This window comes from Entelurus aequoreus, linkage group LG27 (assembly GCF_033978785.1).
Source record: "Entelurus aequoreus isolate RoL-2023_Sb linkage group LG27, RoL_Eaeq_v1.1, whole genome shotgun sequence".
Taxonomy (NCBI): Eukaryota; Metazoa; Chordata; class Actinopteri; order Syngnathiformes; family Syngnathidae; genus Entelurus; species Entelurus aequoreus.
In genome coordinates, this window is record NC_084757.1 from 7,105,905 (window position 1) to 7,126,420 (window position 20,516).

A 20,516-nucleotide genomic window follows, 5' to 3' on the forward strand; every position below is an offset into this window, starting at 1 on the left:
TGGGCAATGACAGTGATACTTGGACTGGCGTGATTGGGAGGAACGGTCTCCCTGATCTGAACCTGAGTGGTGGATTGTTATTGGACTTCTGTGCTAGTCACGGACTTGCGATAACAAACACCATGTTCAAGCATAAGGATGCTCATAGGTGTACCTGGTACCAGAGCACCCTAGGCCAAAGATCAATGATCGATTTTGTAATCGTATCAGCTGATCTGAGGCCGTATGTTTTGGACACTCGGGTGAAGAGAGGGGCTGAACTGTCAACTGATCACCATCTGGTGGTGAGTTGGGTTAGATGGCGGGGGAAACCTCTGGACAGACCTGGCAAACCCAAGCGTGTAGTGCGGGTGAACTGGGAACGTTTGGAGGAGTCCTCTGTCCGGAACGACTTCAACTCCCACCTCCGGCGGGACTTCTCTGCCATCCCTGTGGAGGTTGGGGACATTGAACAGGAATGGGCAATGTTCAAAGCCTCTATTGCTAAAGCTGCAGCTGCGAGCTGTGGCCAGAAGGTCTTAGGTGCCTCAAGGGGCGGTAACCCTCGAACACCCTGGTGGACAGTGGTGGTCAGGGAAGCCGTCCGACTGAAGAAGGAGTCCTACCGGGGTATGTTATCCCAGGGGACTCCGGAGGCAGTTGCAAGGTACCGACGGGCCCGAAGGGCAGCGGCCGTGGCTGTGGACGAGGCTAAGCAGAGGGTGTGGGAGCAGTTCGGGGAATCCATGGAGAAGGACTATCGGGCGGCACCAAAGCTGTTCTGGAAGACCATACGGCACCTCAGGAGGGGGAAGCAGGGAACCATCCAAGCTGTGTACGGCAAGGATGGGACTTTGCTGACTTCAAGTGAGGAAGTCGTAGGGCGTTGGAAAGAGCACTTTGAGGAACTCCTGAACCCAAATACATCAGACACACCCTCCCTGATAGGAGCAGGGCCTGAGGATGATGGGGGATCGACGTCGATCTCTCGGAGTGAAGTCACTGAGGTAGTTAGACAACTCCACGGTGGCAAAGCTCCGGGGGTTGACGAGATCTGTCCAGAAATGCTGAAGGCTCTGGGTGTTGATGGGCTGTCTTGGTTGATACGCCTTTTCAACATTGCGTGGAAGTCTGGGACAGTGCCGAGGGAGTGGCAGACTGGGGTGGTGGTTCCCCTTTTCAAAAAGGGGGACCAGAGGGTGTGTGCTAATTACAGGGGTATCACACTACTCAGCCTCCCTGGGAAAGTTTACGCCAAGGTACTGGAAAGGAGGGTCCGGCCGATAGTCGAACCTCAGATTCAAGAGGAGCAATGTGGATTCCGTCCTGGTCGTGGAACAACTGACCAACTCTTTACGCTTGCGGGAATCCTGGAGAGGGCCTGGGAGTATGCCTATCCAGTCTACATGTGTTTTGTGGATTTGGAGAAGGCGTATGACCGCGTCCCTCGGGAGATCTTGTGGGAGGTGCTGAGGGAGTACGGAGTGAGGGGAACCCTGCTGAGGGCCATCCAATCTCTGTACAACCAAAGCGAGAGTTGTGTCCGGGTGCTTGGATGCAAGTCGGATCCGTTTCCAGTGGGGGTTGGTCTCCGCCAGGGATGCGCTCTGTCACCTATCCTGTTTGTGATTTTCATGGACAGGATTTCTAGGCGGAGTCGTGGCCATGGCGGAGAGGGTATACGTCTCGGGGGGCTAAAGGTTGCGTCACTGCTGTTTGCAGATGATGTGGTCCTGATGGCACCTTCGGTTCGTGACCTTCAGCTCTCACTGGATCGGTTCGCAGCCGAGTGTTCAGCGGCTGGAATGAGGATCAGCATCTCCAAATCTGAGGCCATGGTTCTCAGCAGGAAACCGATGGTTTGTACAGTCCGGGTAGGGGACAGGACTCTGTCCCAGGTGGAGGAGTTTAAGTATCTTGGGGTCTTGTTCACGAGTGAGGGAAAGATGGAGAAGGAAATCAGCCGGAGAATCGGAGCAGCTGGGGCAGTATTGCAGTCTCTCTGCCGCACTGTGGTGACGAAACGGGAGCTGAGTCAGAAGGCAAAGCTCTCGGTCTACCGAGCTATCTATATTCCTACTCTCACCTATGGTCATGAAGTGTGGGTAATGACCGAAAGAATAAGATCGCGGATACAAGCGGCCGAAATGAGTTTCCTCAGAAGGGTGGCTGGCATCTCCCTTAGAGATAGGGTGAGAAGTGCAGTCACCCGAGAGAGACTCGGAGTAGAGCCGCTGCTCCTTCGCTTGGAAAGGAGCCAGCTTAGGTGGTTCGGGCATCTCGTGCGGATGCCTCACGAGCGTCTCCCTAGGGAGGTCCTCGTTGCACGTCCCACTGGGAGGAGGCCCCGCGGCAGGCCAAGGACCAGATGGGGGGATTACATCTCCTCTCTGGCCTGGGAACGCTTCGGGATTCCTCAGGAGGAAGTCGCAAATGTTGCTCTGGAGAGGGAAGTCTGGGGGTCTTTGCTGGAGCTGCTGTCCCCGCGACCCGATTCCGGATAAGCGGTTGAAGATGGATGGATGGATATATATATATATATATATATATATATATATATATATATATATATATATATATATATATATATATATATATATATATATATATATATATATATATATATATATATATATATATATATATATATATGTTGCTCCCCAAGATCCACAAAGAGCAACACAAGCGGAGCCGACCCCACGAGATACCCCCGGGCAGGCCGACTACCTTTAAGACTTTTGTTTCCGATCCGTCCATCAGCTCCTATCATCCCAGGAATTGTTGGAGAAGCAGGCAAACCATGTGGTCCTTGTGGACTCGTTGATCCCGGAGGTCCGGGAGGGCCGGGGAGTTCCCATGATGCAACTCCACCAAGCACAGCCCTTTTAGTGCTCACTGCTACTGCTGCCAGCCTCTCTGTCACAACAAACACATCAACTTAGAAACTGTACAATGTGGACATTACAAATATACTGTACATACATTTTATACACAATAACTCTAATTCCAATACTTCCTATAAAACCCTAACCCTTCCCTCTCCACTACATCTCCACACATCTTCCAAAATGTATGCTTTTGATTTGATTTTGGTTCTACTGCTGCCAGCCTCTCTGTCATAACAAAGAGAATCATTTAGCAACTATATAATATGGAGATTACAAATATACTGTACATACATCTTATACACAATAACTCTAATTCCAGTAATTCCTATAAAACCCGAACTCTAACCCTTCCCTCTCCCAACATGTATGGTTTGGATTTGATTTTGGTTAACTGTCATTTATACTTTAGACAGATAGAACTGATACTTTAAACATTAAATAAAGTTGATGTTTACAATAACAAGCAATTGTTTATTTTGGGGGGGGATTTGAGTGTGAAAGCTCACCTTGCAAAATTCTTAGCACCACATCAATAACATGCTGCTCAGATGTATCTTGTGGACTCACCGGTGGACCCTCAATACCCGGCATGCCAGGCACTCCTCTCATGCCGTTCAACCCCCGAGGACCAGGCGGTCCAGGCGGTCCTAGATCACCTGGCTTCCCAGAGTCTCCAGTTGGACCGTTATGTCCAAGGTCTCCCCTCACTCTGTGCTGCAAACATACAAATGTAGGCTGAATACAAGTGCATGAAGTGTATATTTACCTAACACATGATCATACACAACTCACCTGTCCTTTAGGGCCAGGTTCTCCAGACATACCCTGTCACAAACAAACAACAAACAACTCACCTGTCCTTTAGGGCCAGGTTCTCCAGACATACCCTGTCACAAACAAACAACAAACAACAAACAACTCACCTGTCCTTTAGGGCCAGGTTCTCCAGACATACCCTGTCACAAACAAACAACAAACAACTCACCTGTCCTTTAGGGCTAGGTTCTCCAGACATACCCTGTCACAAACAAACAACAAACAACAAACAACTCACCTGTCCTTTAGGGCCAGGTTCTCCAGACATACCCTGTCACAAACAAACAACAAACAACAAACAACTCACCTGTCCTTTAGGGCCAGGTTCTCCAGACATACCCTGTCACAAGCAAACAACAAACAACTCACCTGTCCTTTAGGGCCAGGTTCTCCAGACATACCCTGTCACAAACAAACAACAAACAACTCACCTGTCCTTTAGGACCAGGTTCTCCAGACATACCCTGTCACAAACAAACAACAAACAACTCACCTGTCCTTTAGGACCAGGTTCTCCAGACATACCCTGTCACAAACAAACAACAAACAACTCACCTGTCCTTTAGGACCAGGTTCTCCAGACATACCCTGTCACAAACAAACAACAAACAACTCACCTGTCCTTTAGGGCCAGGTTCTCCAGACATACCCTGTCACAAACAAACAACAAACAACTCACCTGTCCTTTAGGGCCAGGTTCTCCAGACATACCCTGTCACAAACAAACAACAAACAACTCACCTGTCCTTTAGGGCCAGGTTCTCCAGACATACCCTGTCACAAACAAACAACAAACAACTCACCTGTCCTTTAGGGCCAGGTTCTCCAGACATACCCTGTCACAAACAAACAACAAACAACTCACCTGTCCTTTAGGGCCAGGTTCTCCAGACATACCCTGTCACAAACAAACAACAAACAACAAACAACTCACCTGTCCTTCAGGGCCAGGTTCTCCAGACATACCCTGTCACAAACAAACAACAAACAACTCACCTGTCCTTTAGGGCCAGGTTCTCCAGACATACCCTGTCACAAACAAACAACAAACAACTCACCTGTCCTTTAGGGCCAGGTTCTCCAGACATACCCTGTCACAAACAAACAACAAACAACTCACCTGTCCTTTAGGGCCAGGTTCTCCAGACATACCCTGTCACAAACAAACAACAAACAACAAACAACTCACCTGTCCTTTAGGGCCAGGTTCTCCAGACATACCCTGTCACAAACAAACAACAAACAACTCACCTGTCCTTTAGGGCCAGGTTCTCCAGACATACCCTGTCACAAACAAACAACAAACAACTCACCTGTCCTTTAGGACCAGGTTCTCCAGACATACCCTGTCACAAACAAACAACAAACAACTCACCTGTCCTTTAGGGCCAGGTTCTCCAGACATACCCTGTCACAAACAAACAACAAACAACTCACCTGTCCTTTAGGGCCAGGTTCTCCAGACATACTCTGTCACAAACAAACAACAAACAACTCACCTGTCCTTTAGGACCAGGTTCTCCAGACATACCCTGTCACAAACAAACAACAAACAACTCACCTGTCCTTTAGGGCCAGGTTCTCCAGACATACCCTGTCACAAACAAACAACAAACAACTCACCTGTCCTTTAGGGCCAGGTTCTCCAGACATACCCTGTCACAAACAAACAACAAACAACTCACCTGTCCTTTAGGGCCAGGTTCTCCAGACATACCCTGTCACAAACAAACAACAAACAACTCACCTGTCCTTTAGGGCCAGGTTCTTCAGACATACCCTGTCACAAACAAACAACAAACAACAAACAACTCACCTGTCCTTCAGGGCCAGGTTCTCCAGACATACCCTGTCACAAACAAACAACAAACAACTCACCTGTCCTTTAGGGCCAGGTTCTCCAGACATACCCTGTCACAAACAAACAACAAACAACTCACCTGTCCTTTAGGGCCAGGTTCTCCAGACATACCCTGTCACAAACAAACAACAAACAACAAACAACTCACCTGTCCTTTAGGGCCAGGTTCTCCAGACATACCCTGTCACAAACAAACAACAAACAACAAACAACTCACCTGTCCTTTAGGACCAGGTTCTCCAGACATACCCTGTCACAAACAAACAACAAACAACTCACCTGTCCTTTAGGGCCAGGTTCTCCAGACATACCCTGTCACAAACAATCATGAGTTACTGATTTTAATGATTGTAGGCTCTGGTCCTTTAGGTTTGATTTCCTCCGTTTAGTAAGCACAGCACCAAGACACGTTTGTGTTTCTACATGTAGAGTTCAACTATGAAAAAGTTTGAATGCAGCGTTATAAGATTGTCCAAAAATAGTCCGTACAAAAACCTGCAGAATGAGGGTTCCTACTAGTGGCGGGGCAAACAATTCTGAAACACAATGACTCACTTAAAAAAAAAAAAAGTACTATGAATCTATAATCTATACAAGATTCCTTTCTGCTCAGCTATTCATTAAAACTAAACCAGGGATGTCCAAAACTTTACCACAAAGGGCCACACACTGAAAAGTTATCGAATGTAGGGGCCATTTTGATATTTGTTGTTTTTAAAACCTTAAGGTCTTTCCTTGAGGATTGTTAAAAGTCCTAGGGACCCAAAAGGGGTCTCAGTCAAATAATATATTATTTATCTTTGCTTCAACATTTAAATATCAATAGGTCAACTTCAGAAAGTCCAAAATGACTGTTCTTACCTTTTCACCTTTCTCACCAGCCAGCCCCTCCACACCAGAGTCTCCCTTCAAGCAGAAAACTGAATATTTGTTAGTGTTTCATGAAATATTGAAGGCTCCAATCATTCACAAACAAAAGTGATACTCACAATGTCTCCTTTGGGTCCACATCTTCCTTGGAAGCCCTTTGAATGACAAGAGACAAACTTATACATGTATGACATGGTGGAGTTAAAAATATACCGTAAATACATCTTATACACGATAACTAATTCCAGTACTTTCTATAAAACACTACCTTTAGGAGAAAGTGTAAGTATTGATGCCCTACTGTTTAGGACAGAAATACTTGTATAATTTACTTTAGACCTTTAGAAGAATGTATAAGTATTGATGTACTACAGTACAAGGACAGAAACACTTATATAATAAAATGTTGACCTTTAGGGGAAAGTGTAAGTATTGATGCCCTACTGTTTAGGACAGAAATACTTGTATAATTTACTTTAGACCTTTAGAAGAATGTATAAGTATTGATGTACTACAGTACAAGGACAGAAACACTTATATAATAAAATGTTGACCTTTAGGGGAAAGTGTAAGTATTGATGGACAGAAACACTTATATACAATCTTTACAAAAAAGTGTATGTATTAATGTACTGAAATACTTACATAATACACTACCTTTAGGAGAAAATGTAAGTATTGATGTACTACAGTACAGGGACAGAAACACTTATATAATAAACTATCTTTAGAATAAAACAAATTTATTCTAAAGATAGTTTACTGCTATATTTAGAATATAGAAATTCTCATAAGAACTAACAAGACTTCATGGCAGAGCCAGAAGCTGAGTTTTTAACATGGAGATATTCTCACTACTTTTCTTTTGTCGAGCACAAAGAAAAGAACATTTTAGTTAAATGTAATTTGTGTCTTGGATCAAAGATCCCATCTACTTAAAGTTCAAGTAAAAGTACCAATGATTGTCACACACACACTAAAAGTGGCCAAATGATTCTCTGCATTTGACCCATCACCCTTGATCACCCCCTCGGAGGTGAGGGGAGATGTGAGCCGCAGTGGTGACCGCACCCGGGAATACTGCCCAAAACAGCAATTCAAATCTGCTGAAACAGCTACAAAAGCAACATGCTTCGACAAAGCTAGTAAAGAGAGACACAGACTCCGATGTCACTTCAGCTCCACTTAAGGATTTGAACGGAGGGACTGCTAGCCAGGACAACATTGATAGAGCCATTGCAGCGTATGTGCTAGAAGACATGCAGGCTATTTCTACAGTGGAGTCACCCGCTTTCAGGCAGCTAATTAGCATGATCCCGGCGTGAAACAGCAAATGGCACGGAAAACATGTTCCAAGTACCTGGACAGTGAGTACATAAACATGGAAAGCAAGCTGAAGAAAACATTCCAAACTCTGCCTGTGCTCATCATTCAGCACTGAAGGTACACATTCTGTCAATTCTCTTATATACTCTTTCATTCTAGACTTCTAGAGTGGTTGATTATCACATCACTCTAAATGTATAGACTATAAAGTTCACAAACATCCTAGTGGGCCAGGCCAATCTTTCCTTTTCTCTAAACTACGTTTGTAAAACTGGGGAAATGCGTAGAGTGTTCTGGGCTTCAGTACAGTGTTGATCTCATGAAGACATGATTTTATTTTTCAATTTCTGGAGAGAAAAAAAATGCCTGCCATTTGTGTATGTCATGTGTGCCTTCCTTAGGTGAAGCCAGGTTTGTGTATGTCACGTGTGCCTTCCTTAGATGAAGCCAGGTTTGTGTATGTCATGTGTGCCTTCCTTAGGTGAAGCCAGGTTTGTGTATGTCATGTGTGCCTTCCTTAGGTGAAGCCAGGTTTGTGTATGTCATGTGTGCCTTCCTTAGATGAAGCCAGGTTTGTGTATGTCATGTGTGCCTTCCTTAGGTGAAGCCAGGTTTGTGTATGTCATGTGTGCCTTCCTTAGGTGAAGCCAGGTTTGTGTATGTCATGTGTGCCTTCCTTAGGTGAAGCCAGGTTTGTGTATGTCATGTGTGCCTTCCTTAGATGAAGCCAGGTTTGTGTATGTCATGTGTGCCTTCCTTAGGTGAAGCCAGGTTTGTGTATGTCATGTGTGCCTTCCTTAGGTGAAGCCAGGTTTGTGTATGTCATGTGTGCCTTCCTTAGGTGAAGCCAGGTTTGTGTATGTCATGTGTGCCTTCCTTAGATGAAGCCAGGTTTGTGTATGTCATGTGTGCCTTCCTTAGGTGAAGCCAGGTTTGTGTATGTCATGTGTGCCTTCCTTAGATGAAGCCAGGTTTGTGTATGTCATGTGTGCCTTCCTTAGATGAAGCCAGGTTTGTGTATGTCATGTGTGCCTTCCTTAGGTGAAGCCAGGTTTGTGTATGTCATGTGTGCCTTCCTTAGGTGAAGCCAGCTTTACAGCTATATTGTTATTATGCTGTTTGTTACTTATGTTGCAGCTATTTCAAATAGTTTGGTCAATGATATTCTCCAGTGCAATAACAGTACTGAAATGAAGGCTAAAAGGGCATTTATGCGAGCCTTAAAAAAAAAAAAAAAAAAAAAAAGAAGTATCTAAATAGTTACTTTTCACAGTAACACATTACTTTTTGGTGTAAGTAACTGAGTTAGTAACTGAGTTACTTTTGAAATAAAGTAACTAGTTACTGGTTTTCAGTAACTAACCCAACACTGGTTACGATTTTGATCAAATGTTTTAATTTTCTATTTAACTCTATGGAAAAAGTCACAAGGACGCTGGTTAATATTAAATATGATTATTCAGGGTCAAAAGATGTGTTTTGAATTTGTATGGGCCAAATGTTGATGAACCTTCCTTTTTTGAAGAAATAAGTGACATGCTGCAAGAACAACAAGGGGAAATGATTACTGTAGGGGACTTTAAAGTTGCCTTGGCTAAAGTTCTGGACCGAAAAGGGAATTTTTCAATGGATTATCATCCTCAATCTTTACAAAAGATTAAAAATGTTATGGATGCATTTAATTTAATTGATATCTGTAGATTGAAAAACCCTAGGTTAGTACGGTATACATGGAGAAGACAAAACCAGGCAAGTCGTCTTGACTATTTTATTGATATCATTTTCATTGCTAAACAAAGTGACTGCAATATCAATCAATGATAAATTGCGTTCTGATCATAATTGTATAGGATTAAATATTGCAATTGAAGATAATACATGTGGGCCCACATATTGGAAGTTTAATCAAATGCTTTTACAGGATGATGAATTTATTGAAAAAACGAAGCAATTTATTACTCAATCAATCAATCAATGTTTATTTGTATAGCCCAAATCACAAGTGTCTCAAAGGGCTGCACAAGCCACAACGACATCCTCGGTACAGAGCCCACATACGGGCAAGGAAAAACTCACCCCAGTGGGACTGGGGTGAGTTTTTAAAAATAATGTAGGATCATCAAATCCCCAAATCCCCTGGGATGCCTTCAAATGTTTTAAGGCAGTGGTCCCCAACCTTTTTGTAGCTGCGGACCGGTCAACGCTTGAAAATTTGTCCCACGGACCGGTGGGGGGATGGGGGGGTATTTAAAAAAAAGTTTTTTTGTTTTTTTTTACATAAATAAATACAATCATGTGTGCTTACGGACTGTATCCCTGCAGACTGTATTGATCTATATTGATATATAATGTATATATTGTGTTTTTTATGTTGATTTCATAAAAAATAAAAAATATTTGTTCATTTTTTTATTTCTTGTGCGGCCCGGTACCAATCGGTCCGCGGACCGGTACCGGTGGTTGGGGACCACTGTTTTAAGGCATATGCCATTGCGTACTCTTCATGGGGGAAAAAACAAACTTAAAATGGCAGAACAGGAATTAGAGAAGGAAATTGAGGATTTACAAAAAAACATTGATAGTAATGATAATCTAATTATTTAGCAACTGAATGCCTTTACAGCCAAACAAGAGGAGTTAGCACACTTAGTTGAAAAACAATTATTTTAAAGTTATGACTGCAACAGAGCCATCTGGATGAAAAAAGGTGAAAAGTGTTTAAAATTCCTTTTAAATATCCAAACAAAAAATAGTTCTAAAAAGAACTTTTCCAAACTTAATAAAACAAATGGAAAGGTATTGGATACACACACCACGTTGTTGAAAGAAATGTATAATTACTTTAGAAATATTTTTGCTAATCCGGTAATCTCTCTTGAAACTAAAAAAATGTTTCCAGAAAATTATGAAAGAAAATTGAATTCAGAAGAAAGCCATTCATGTGACGGCCTCATTAGAGAGGAAGAACTTGTGGAAGCTGTTAAGTCTTTTCATCCAGGGAAAACCCCAGGATTAGATGGAATAGCTATTGAGGTTTGACAAGTATTTTATAAAGACGTTAAGAAACTATTGCTTTTGTAGTTATAATTACTCATATAAAACAGTTTTTTTGTCTAACACTCAAACAGAAGGTCTTAATTATTTATTATTGAAACAGGAAATAAATGGTCAGTATAAAGACCCAGTTTATCTAAAAAATTGGAGACCAATTACACTTCAGTGTTACGATGCTAAGATCCTGGCAAAATGTTTGGCTACACAACTCAAGTCTGTTTTGTCAAATATTAGGATCAGGGTTAGGGTCAAATATTATTCACCAAGATCAATCAGGTTTCCTACAAGGAAGAAACATAGGAAACAATATTAGACAGTTATTAGTAATTATAAAAAATTATAATATGGAAATTAAAAGAGGAATAATTTTTGTAGCCAACCTGGAGAAGGCATTTGACAAAATTAGCTTAGATTTTATTTGTAAAAGCTTAGTTTTTTTCTATTTTGGCAACACCTTATTACTGGATCAAGACGCTATATATTAAAAATAACTGTAGAATCATCAATAATGGATACATCTCTGGGACAATACCTCTATTAAGAGGTATTTGTCTTTGTCTCCATACTTATTTATTATTGCTACGGAAATCATGATGATTAAAGTTAGATTGAATAAAAATATTGAAGGGCTCAGTAATAATAATATTGAAAGTAAAATAATGTATGCAGACAATACAAGCTTCTTTATCAGCCCCAATCCTCATTGTTTGCGAAACCTTCTTAATCTTTTGGACATATTTTACAGCAATCTGGGCTTCAGCTTAATTATGATAAATGTAAAATATTAAGAATCGGGAATCTAAAGGGAACGTTATTTCGAATGGAATGCAAAGTGCCTGTTTTGTGGACAGATGGACCAGTTAACATACTTGGTGTTGTTGTCCCAGAGAAGCTGGAAGATCTAGACTCAGTAAATTATGATAATCGACTAAAAAAAGCTGGATAAAATTATGCAATTATGGAGAGGGAAATCCTTAACCTTGTATGGTAAAATATCTATTGTCAACTCGTTAATAATTCCTAAAATTTTTTATTTGTTTTTGTCATTACCAGCTCCATCACAGAACTTTTTTAAGGTTTATGAGCGGAGGGTCTTCCATTTTGTCTGGGACGGCAAACCAGAAAAGATTAAAAGAAAGGTTTTGTACAATGAATATGAATATGGGGGCCTGAAACTTCTTAACCTTGAAGCTATGTGTCTGTCTTTAAAAGCATCAATTGTTCCAAAGATGTATTAAAACACTGAGTGGTACACAAATGTCCTGTTGGACAAAAAACATGCACTGTATCAAAATAAATTGTATCCGTTTTTACAAGTGATCCCCTCCCATTGTCCTTATGTAGAGAGTCTGCTGGGAAACATGGCGGGGTTCATAAAGGAAACAATCCACTCATAGTGGTGTTTTCAATTTGATGTTCCAGAAAAAAGAGATGACATTTTGCAGCAGATTATATGGATGAACTCTAATATTGTAATAGATGGAAAGCCTTTCTTTTGGAAAAATATGTTTGAAAGAGGAATCATTTTTGTCAATATTATCATCAATGAGAACGGTAAGATTATGAAGTATGATGAATTTACAACTATGTATGGTGATGCTTGCTCAAGCTTTTCTTTTAATCAACTAACTGGAGTCATTGGGAAAAATGGAAACAAATAATTAATTATGGAATTACTAAATTATTAGTTTGTAAACCTCTAAGAAGAAATTCTAGTTGTCAAAAAGGAACTAAAATAAATAAAAAAAAATATAATTTTTATTTAATAGAGAAATCTTTGAAGGCTGCCCCATATAACACATATGGAAAATGGGAGGACTTTTTTGACTGCTTTTTGACTGATACCATATTTAAATTAATCTGCAAAACTACTATCGATGTGCAAAATCGTTATTTTCCAATTAATATTATTTATAACTTCTTAACCACGAGAAAAATGTTAAAACTATGGAATGTGACAGAGTCGGGTGATTGCCGATATTGTTGTCAGGAGCCTGAATCCACCCTGCATTTGTTTTGGTATTGTCATATTGTGTCTTCCTTTTGGGTGGAAGTAGAAAAAATGTGTTTAAGGATTGGTTTGTTTATGAAGCTTAATGTGGTTTCTGTTATTTTAGGAGAGTTCATTGACAATCATGATTTAGTCAATTTAATTATAGTACTCGGTAAAAGGTTTATTTTTAAGGCCAAAAACAGATATTCACTTAGTATTATTCTCTTTAAAACATGTATTCAGTATTTCTTAACTTTAGAAAGTTATATGGTTGAAACCGATAACGATGCCAAAAAACATTAAAAAAAGATGGGAAGTCCTCAAATACTTATTTTGAAAATGTAATTTTGTTTACAGATATATGCAATGTGTTGTTGTGTTTCCTCATTTGAGTGGACATAAATGAAGGTGTGTGTTGCTGAGCCCGACCTGGACATAATCTGGAAAGGACCTGGTTTTAAGAACCCTTTAAACAATCTAATTTCATTGACAACCAGGTCTGGTGAAGATAAGATCCTTTTTTTTAAATTAATAAAATAAAATAAGATAAATATATTAAAAACATTTTTTTGAATAAAAAAGAAAGTAAAACAATATAAAAATAGTTACAGAGGAACTAGTAATGAATGAAAATGAGTAAAATGAAGTGTTAAAGGTTAGTACTATTAGTGGAGCAGCAGCACGCACAATCATGGACTGTATCCCTTGCAGACTGTATTGATATATATTGATATATAATGTAGGAAGCAGAATATTAATAACAGAAAGAAACAACCCTTTTGTGTGAATGAGTGTAAATGGGGAAGGGAGGTTTTGTGGCTTGGTGCACTAATTGTAAGTCTATCTTGTGTTTTTTATGATTTAATAAAAAATAAAAATGAAAAATAAAGACAGCATAATGATGTACTACAAGGACAGAAATTGTAAGTATTGCTAAATACTTATATAATATACTATCTTCAGAATAAATTCAAAGTACTGAAGCACTACAAGGACAGAACTATTTCATCTTGCTTGAATGTATGACTTGTATTTAACTCCTGGGTAAACACTGCCCCCTGGTGGACTCTTTCACCACATACCTTGTCTCCTTTGGTTCCACTCAGACCTTTAGCACCTGGAACACCCATCGGTCCTCTCTCTCCTTTGCTTCCCTGTCATATATGAGAACAATGAATAAGTATTGTACTTTCAACACAATGTATTGCAAAAAAATTACAGCCTTTCCGACTAATCCTTGAGGAGCCACTGGACCGCGCTGACCTCGGTCTCCCTGCAGTTACACGTATGAGGTGAGTATCTGGAGTCAGTGTTATTGACAAAAGTATTTACCTCTGGACATGCCAGCATGACCTCTGGGACCAGGCTCACCCTAGCAAGAGAAAAAGTGGTTAAAAGTGGAGTGCATAATGTAGAAAGTTTGATTGAATAGTGCTTACTTGAACTCCAGGTCCACCTTTGGCCCCTGGACTACCAGGTAATCCCTAGACTCTATCAATCATGTGTATGATTGTGCTGCGTTTCTCTCTCTAGGGCCTAGAGAGAGAAACGCAGCACAATCATACACATGTACTAGTACATAGTCTTTATTTAGGACCACATGTTACAGTGCATTTGAATGTATAATCACCTCATGATAGTATTACACAATTCCCTAAGCCAGTGATTCTCTAACTGTGGTACGACAAAGAATGACATAAATATGCAAACACAGTGTTACTGTTCAAACTGTGGGCAAAAATATTCAATGAAAACGTATGGCCACTACACAACTGTATTTCAATGTTGGTCATTATGGTGGCACTTGGAGAGCAAAGTTGTTTTTCCTGAAGTGGTACTTGGAGAACAACCTTTACATGTTTGCTTTTAAAGTCATAAGTCAGGGGAACAAGCATTTCAACAAAAACATTATTGGAATATAAATGTTAACACAGGGGTGTCTAAACTTTTTCACCAAAAAGTCAAAGTATGCGGGCACCGTTTTGATATATTTTTATTTTGTAAATAAAATACTCAAAACAGACGTTAAAGACCAAACTTACACAAACACATACACCTGCTGTCATGCACATTGTGTCCAATCAGAAGCCTGACAAATGGTGGCATTACACCTCTTATTATTTGTATTGTGAAATACTAGACGCACAATGACATGTACATCATCTTTAAACCCAGCCTGCACGTACACAGAGCCCTGGGAGCATTATTAAAGAGCGAATGATAGAATTAGAACATGTTCAGCAACATGGTGATGTATTACATGTGCAGTGAAGTCCACATTATTTATCAAATCAGCACGCACTAAGGAAACCATTTTGCATGTTTAAGGGAATTATAAAGCATTTAATCATGGATATAATGATATGGTACATGTGTAATGAAGTGTATATTGTCTTTAACATCAGTACTCACTACAAGGATGACGTTACTGTTGTGTATTGAGCTGTATGTTTTGTCTGCATGGTTACACCCAGTGACCACCAGGGGGAGTGCCAGGTGGGTTCATATATGTTGGGTTGGACTTCCGTTCGGTGTGTGGAAATAAAGCTGTCTAACGTCTACACCAGCTCCCGACTCGGCTCTCGGGATTACATAGATAAGGTGAAATATGAGTATGACTGTTAGTGTTACAAACTAACAGTCAGTATACAATAATTGGCGACGAGCACGGATGCGCCTGCCGACGGATTAAGAGGCGGGTGGCGGCGAATCCGCGGAGTTTATCGACGGCTAGCGTTAGCTTAGCTTGGTTAGCATTAGCTCCGCATAGCAGCGGGGGTACGGCTCACGTCGGGACGACCTGCGAGCATGGCGGGCATCCTGGGACAGATGGATGCCTTTGATGAGTCGACGGAACAGTGGTCGACATACGTGGAGAGGTTTGAGCACTTCGTGGCAGCAAATGGACTGAATGAGGGGAGGAAGCTGCCGGTGTTTTTCAGCGTGATGGGACCGGCGACGTACGGTCTCCTGCGCAGCCTCATCGCCCCAGAGAAGCCGGGCACGAAAACGTATGATGAGGTAATGACATTGTTGCAAGCACATTTCTCCCCAAAGCCCATAGTGATAGCGGAGAGATATAGATTTCATAAGAGAGATCAGGGGGAGGGGGAAACTATTACACAGTATGTAACAGATCTAAAAAAATTATCAGAGCACTGTGAATTTGGAGCTTACCTGCAGGATGCACTAAGAGACAGGTTAGTGTTGAACAGTGAGTCGATTAAAAAGAGGCTGTTAACAGAGAAAGATTTAACATACCAAAGAGCAGTTGAATTAGCAGTTTCAATAGAAACAGTGGCACGAGAATCTCAACAGCTTAGTAGCTCACAGAAGGTGAACGCTGTCTCTCTCTCCTTGCCACCGGGCCGTAAATGCACTCGTTGTGGTAGAGGAAATCACAAAATGGAGGAATGTTTTTACAAGGACCAGTCCTGCCACAATTGTGGAAAAAGGGGGCACATAGCTCGTATGTGCAGGGAGGATAAAGGGGGACCGAAGACAACACATCTTTTTGGGGGTTAAAAAGGGACAGAAAACGAAAGGAAAATTCAAAAAGAGGGCCGATCAGGTAGAGGCGGAGACTAAGCCCAGCGACCCAGAGACAACAGATTCAGATGGGGTGGGAGGCTTACATGTAGTGGAGGTAGAAAAAAGCGTTAAACATGATAGCATTATCTGGGTTAGACCCAAAGTGGAGGGACAAACTATAGAAATGGAGTTAGACACAGGTGCGGCAGTGTCGATCATTTCAGAAAAACTATACAATGCTAAATTTAGCCAGTTACGCCTCCGTACCACCAACCTACTGTTGAGATCGTATACAGGGCAGGTTATGACACCCTTGGGGGTAATAAAAGTAGACGTGCGTCTCAACAAACAACGGGCACGTCTCCCCCTGTATGTGGTTAAGGGTGACGCTCTCTCTCTTTTTGGACGAGAATGGTTGCGAAAATTAAAGTTAGATTGGACAATGATTAAAACTGTTCGAGCTACACATCCCATACAGGAAGACCGCACAATGGCGACAGTACTAGACAGCCATGCCAGGGTGTTCCAAGAAGGTCTAGGTACACTAAAGGGCTTTGAGGTGGCGTTAACCCTCAAGCCGGTGCATCAACCGAAGTTCTTCCAAGCACGGTCGGTGCCGTATGCACTTCGGCCGAAGGTGGAGGAGGAATTAGAGCGTTTGGAACAGGGGGGTGTACTGTCTCCAGTACAGTTTAGTGAATGGGCTACTCCAATTGTACCCATTGTAAAAAAAAATGGGAAAGTACGTATATGCGGAGATTTTAAAGTGACCTTGAATCCCGCGCTTTGTGCTGAACACTACCCCATTCCGAGGATAGAAGATCTTTTCGCATCGCTGGCAGGGGGGCAGCGTTTCAGCAAATTAGATCTGGCGAACGCATATTTACAGGTGCCGGTTCAGGAAAGCTCCCGTAAATATCTGACCATTACCACGCAGAAGGGAATGTTTTGCTATAACCGTCTTCCCTTCGGGATCACCTCTGCGCCGTCAATCTTTCAGCGAGTCATGGACCAAGTGTTGCAGGGCCTCCCCAACGTCCATTGTTTCCTGGACGACATTTTGGTGACTGGGGAGAACGATGCAGATCACCTAAAAAACTTAGATGCAGTGTTGGGCCGATTGGGAAAATTCGGTTTGAGAGTACAGAAGGAGAAATGTGAATTCTTCAAGAGTTCATTAGAATATTTGGGGCATGTCATTGATAAAAAAGGGCTACATAAGTCCCCAGAGAAGCTTAAGGCCATAGCGGAGCCCCCAGCCCCCATTAATGTGAGTCAGCTCCGTTCTTTTTTGGGCCTGATAAACTATTATGGGCGTTTTGTTAAAAACATGGCAACCATGCTCAGCCCGTTACATGAGCTGTTGCACACCGGAGTGGCATGGAAGTGGTCACCAGAGTGTGAGAAAGCCTTTAAGGCAGCAAAAGACCATTTGCAATCAGAACAGGTTTTAACGCATTATGACCCCAGGTTGCCCCTGCGGATAGCGTGTGACGCGTCGCCGTATGGGGTGGGCGCGGTACTTTCGCATGTAATGCCCGGTGGTGAGGAGAGACCCATAGCCTTTGCCTCTAGGACACTGAGCAAGGCAGAGCAAAATTATGCTCAGATTGAAAGGGAGGCGCTGGGAATTATTTTTGGGGTACGTAAATTCCACGCCTATTTGTACGGGTGCCATTTTACACTACTCACAGATCACAGACCGCTGACAAGTATATTGAGTCCCAGTAAGGCGACGCCACCTATGGCGGCCGCACACGACTACAGCGGTGGGCGTTAGTGTTAGCGGCACACAACTACACAATCCAATACAGGAAAGCAGCAGATCATGGGAATGCAGATGGTCTCTCACGGTTGCCACTGCAGGTAGCGCATGGGGAAAAGCCAGACGCAGTAGATAGGGTGACAGTACATCACCTTGAGACACTCCCAGTGGACAGTGAAGATATTAGGAAGGGAACTAAATATGACCCAGTGCTCTCTAGGGTAGTAGATATGGTAGTGTCAGGCCAGTTTGTTGGAACAGTTGGGCAGAATGACGCGTTGGCACCCTTCTACATGCGACGAGACGAACTGACGGTGATCCAGGGGTGTTTGCTATGGGGCAGTAGAGTGGTGGTGCCTCCAGCGTTGAGACCGCAACTTCTGGAGGAACTACATGCCGGGCACCCGGGCATTGTCAAGATGAAGGCCATCGCACGGAGCCATGTCTGGTGGCCGGGGTTAGACGCCCAGATTGAACAGCAGGCCAGGACATGCTCTACGTGTCAACGGAACCAAAAGAACCCGGCGCTCTCCCCACTGCACACCTGGCCGTGGCCGGGATCTCCATGGCAACGGATCCATGTGGACTTTGCGGGGCCGGTCGAAGGACACATGTTCTTGGTGGTGGTAGATACGTACTCTAAGTGGCCGGAAGTACAGGTGATGAAAATGACGACGACGACGGAGAAGACTGTACAGGCCCTGAGGAGTATGTTTGCCCGCAACGGAGTACCAGAGACACTGGTTAGTGACAATGGGCCACAATTCACAGCGGCAGAGTTCGGGGAACTTCTCCGGGCAAACGGAGTGAAGCACAAAAGGTCAGCGCCGTTTCACCCCGCCACGAACGGTCAAGCAGAGCGTTTTGTGCAGACGCTGAAGCGTTCATTGAAAGCGTCTAGGGGAACATTTACGCTGCAACATCGAGTGGAGGCATTTTTACTCAGCTACAGGAATGCACCTCACATGACGACGAGTGAGTCTCCGGCTATGCTCTTCCTGCGCCGTCGGCTCCGCTCTCGCTTGGACCTTGTGAAGCCGAACGTGTCGGCTACGGTGGAGCTGGCGCAGGAGGGCCAACGAGAACGCAGAGATCTGGTGGCTAAGGACAGACGGTTTGCAGTGGGGGAGGCCGTGCTGGTGCGTGATTATCGACGGGGGTAGGAGAAGTGGATGCCTGGACTGGTGGCATCACAAGAGGGACCGGTATCCTACTCCGTGGATGTGGGGACAGGCGCTCTCTGGAGACGTCACACAGAGCAGATGAGAGCCGGTGACCGTGCGCTTTTGGTTCCCACTGGTCCAGAGCAACTAGCTGTGCCGAGTGAACTGACAATTGGGGCCCAGCCGGTTGTTCCCCCCCCCCCTTCTCCGGCAAGAGGGGATGCTCTGGGAACCGGGACAGTCGCCCCCGAGCCAGGAGGGTCACCCAGACGGACAGCGGATGTTGGCGCGCCAGGCCGGAGGTATCCACTCCGGGTTACCAGAGCTCCAGACCACCTTAATCTCTGAACTGGGGGGCGTGGGTTGTTAGAGAGTCATGTCACGTTTTGGGGCAGAATAATCCCTGTTGACTGACTCCGAGGTTCAGGGGTAGTCTACCCCCCGGCCTCAGTAAGCATGTATGTGTTTAAGTTTGAGTTCCCTATTTACAATAGCCCCCTAAGTGGGTATTTCAATGTATTTTATGGTTACACCGCCGATTCGCACAAAGCATCATTTTGCACATAACACACGTTCTAAGTGCTTATGGCCTAGTCTGTTTTTATAGGCTGGGGTTAATAGGGGTGGTTTTAGGTGGGTGTGAATCTGAATAAGTGGGGAGGGATGTTGTGTATTGAGCTGTATGTTTTGTCTGCATGGTTACACCCAGTGACCACCAGGGGGAGTGCCAGGTGGGTTCATATATGTTGGGTTGGACTTCCGTTCGGTGTGTGGAAATGAAGCTGTCTAACGTCTACACCAGCTCCCGACTCGGCTCTCGTGATTACATAGATAAGGTGAAATATGAGTATGACTGTTAGTGTTACATACTAACAGTCAGTATACAACATACTTGCCAACCCTCCCGTTTTTAGCGGGAGAATCCCGATATTCAGCGCCTCTCCTGACAACCTCCCGACAGAGATTTTCTCCCGACAAGCTCCCGGTATTCAGCCGGAGCTGGAGGCCACGCCCCCCCCCCCAAAAAAAAGTCTGCCGCAGCTGCGATTGGACCTGACCAGCCTCCGGGTACAAGTACTGGAGTACCAATTGCTTGCCAGGGAAGATCTTCCCCAGGAAGCAAGGATTGACCGGTTTTGGGCCATGCTAGGGAGAGATGGAAGATTCCACACTCTCGTGCATTTGATGAAAGCACTTTTGTGCCACACAGCAATGCATCATCAGAGAGGGTGTTCAGCATCATCAGAGAGGGTGTTCAGCATCATCAGAG

The 20,516-nt window shown here is 43.4% G+C and overlaps 1 protein-coding gene across 1 annotated transcript in view; it reads right to left on the reverse strand.

Moving 5' to 3' along the window:
* The window catches only part of LOC133644082 (collagen alpha-2(IX) chain-like), a 27,935-nt gene extending 12,338 nt beyond the window's left edge, over nucleotides 1-15,597 (reverse strand). The window contains exons 1-9 of the mRNA XM_062038405.1: nucleotides 15,577-15,597; nucleotides 14,227-14,271; nucleotides 14,007-14,060; nucleotides 13,870-13,941; nucleotides 6,534-6,569; nucleotides 6,406-6,450; nucleotides 5,824-5,856; nucleotides 3,374-3,581; nucleotides 2,601-2,895 (exon numbers count right to left, since the gene is read on the reverse strand). Of these exons, the coding sequence (XP_061894389.1) occupies nucleotides 2,601-2,895; nucleotides 3,374-3,581; nucleotides 5,824-5,856; nucleotides 6,406-6,450; nucleotides 6,534-6,569; nucleotides 13,870-13,941; nucleotides 14,007-14,060; nucleotides 14,227-14,271; nucleotides 15,577-15,597 (809 nt within the window). The remainder of the gene's footprint in view (nucleotides 1-2,600; nucleotides 2,896-3,373; nucleotides 3,582-5,823; nucleotides 5,857-6,405; nucleotides 6,451-6,533; nucleotides 6,570-13,869; nucleotides 13,942-14,006; nucleotides 14,061-14,226; nucleotides 14,272-15,576) is intronic.
* Nucleotides 15,598-20,516: the final 4,919 nt, after the last annotated feature.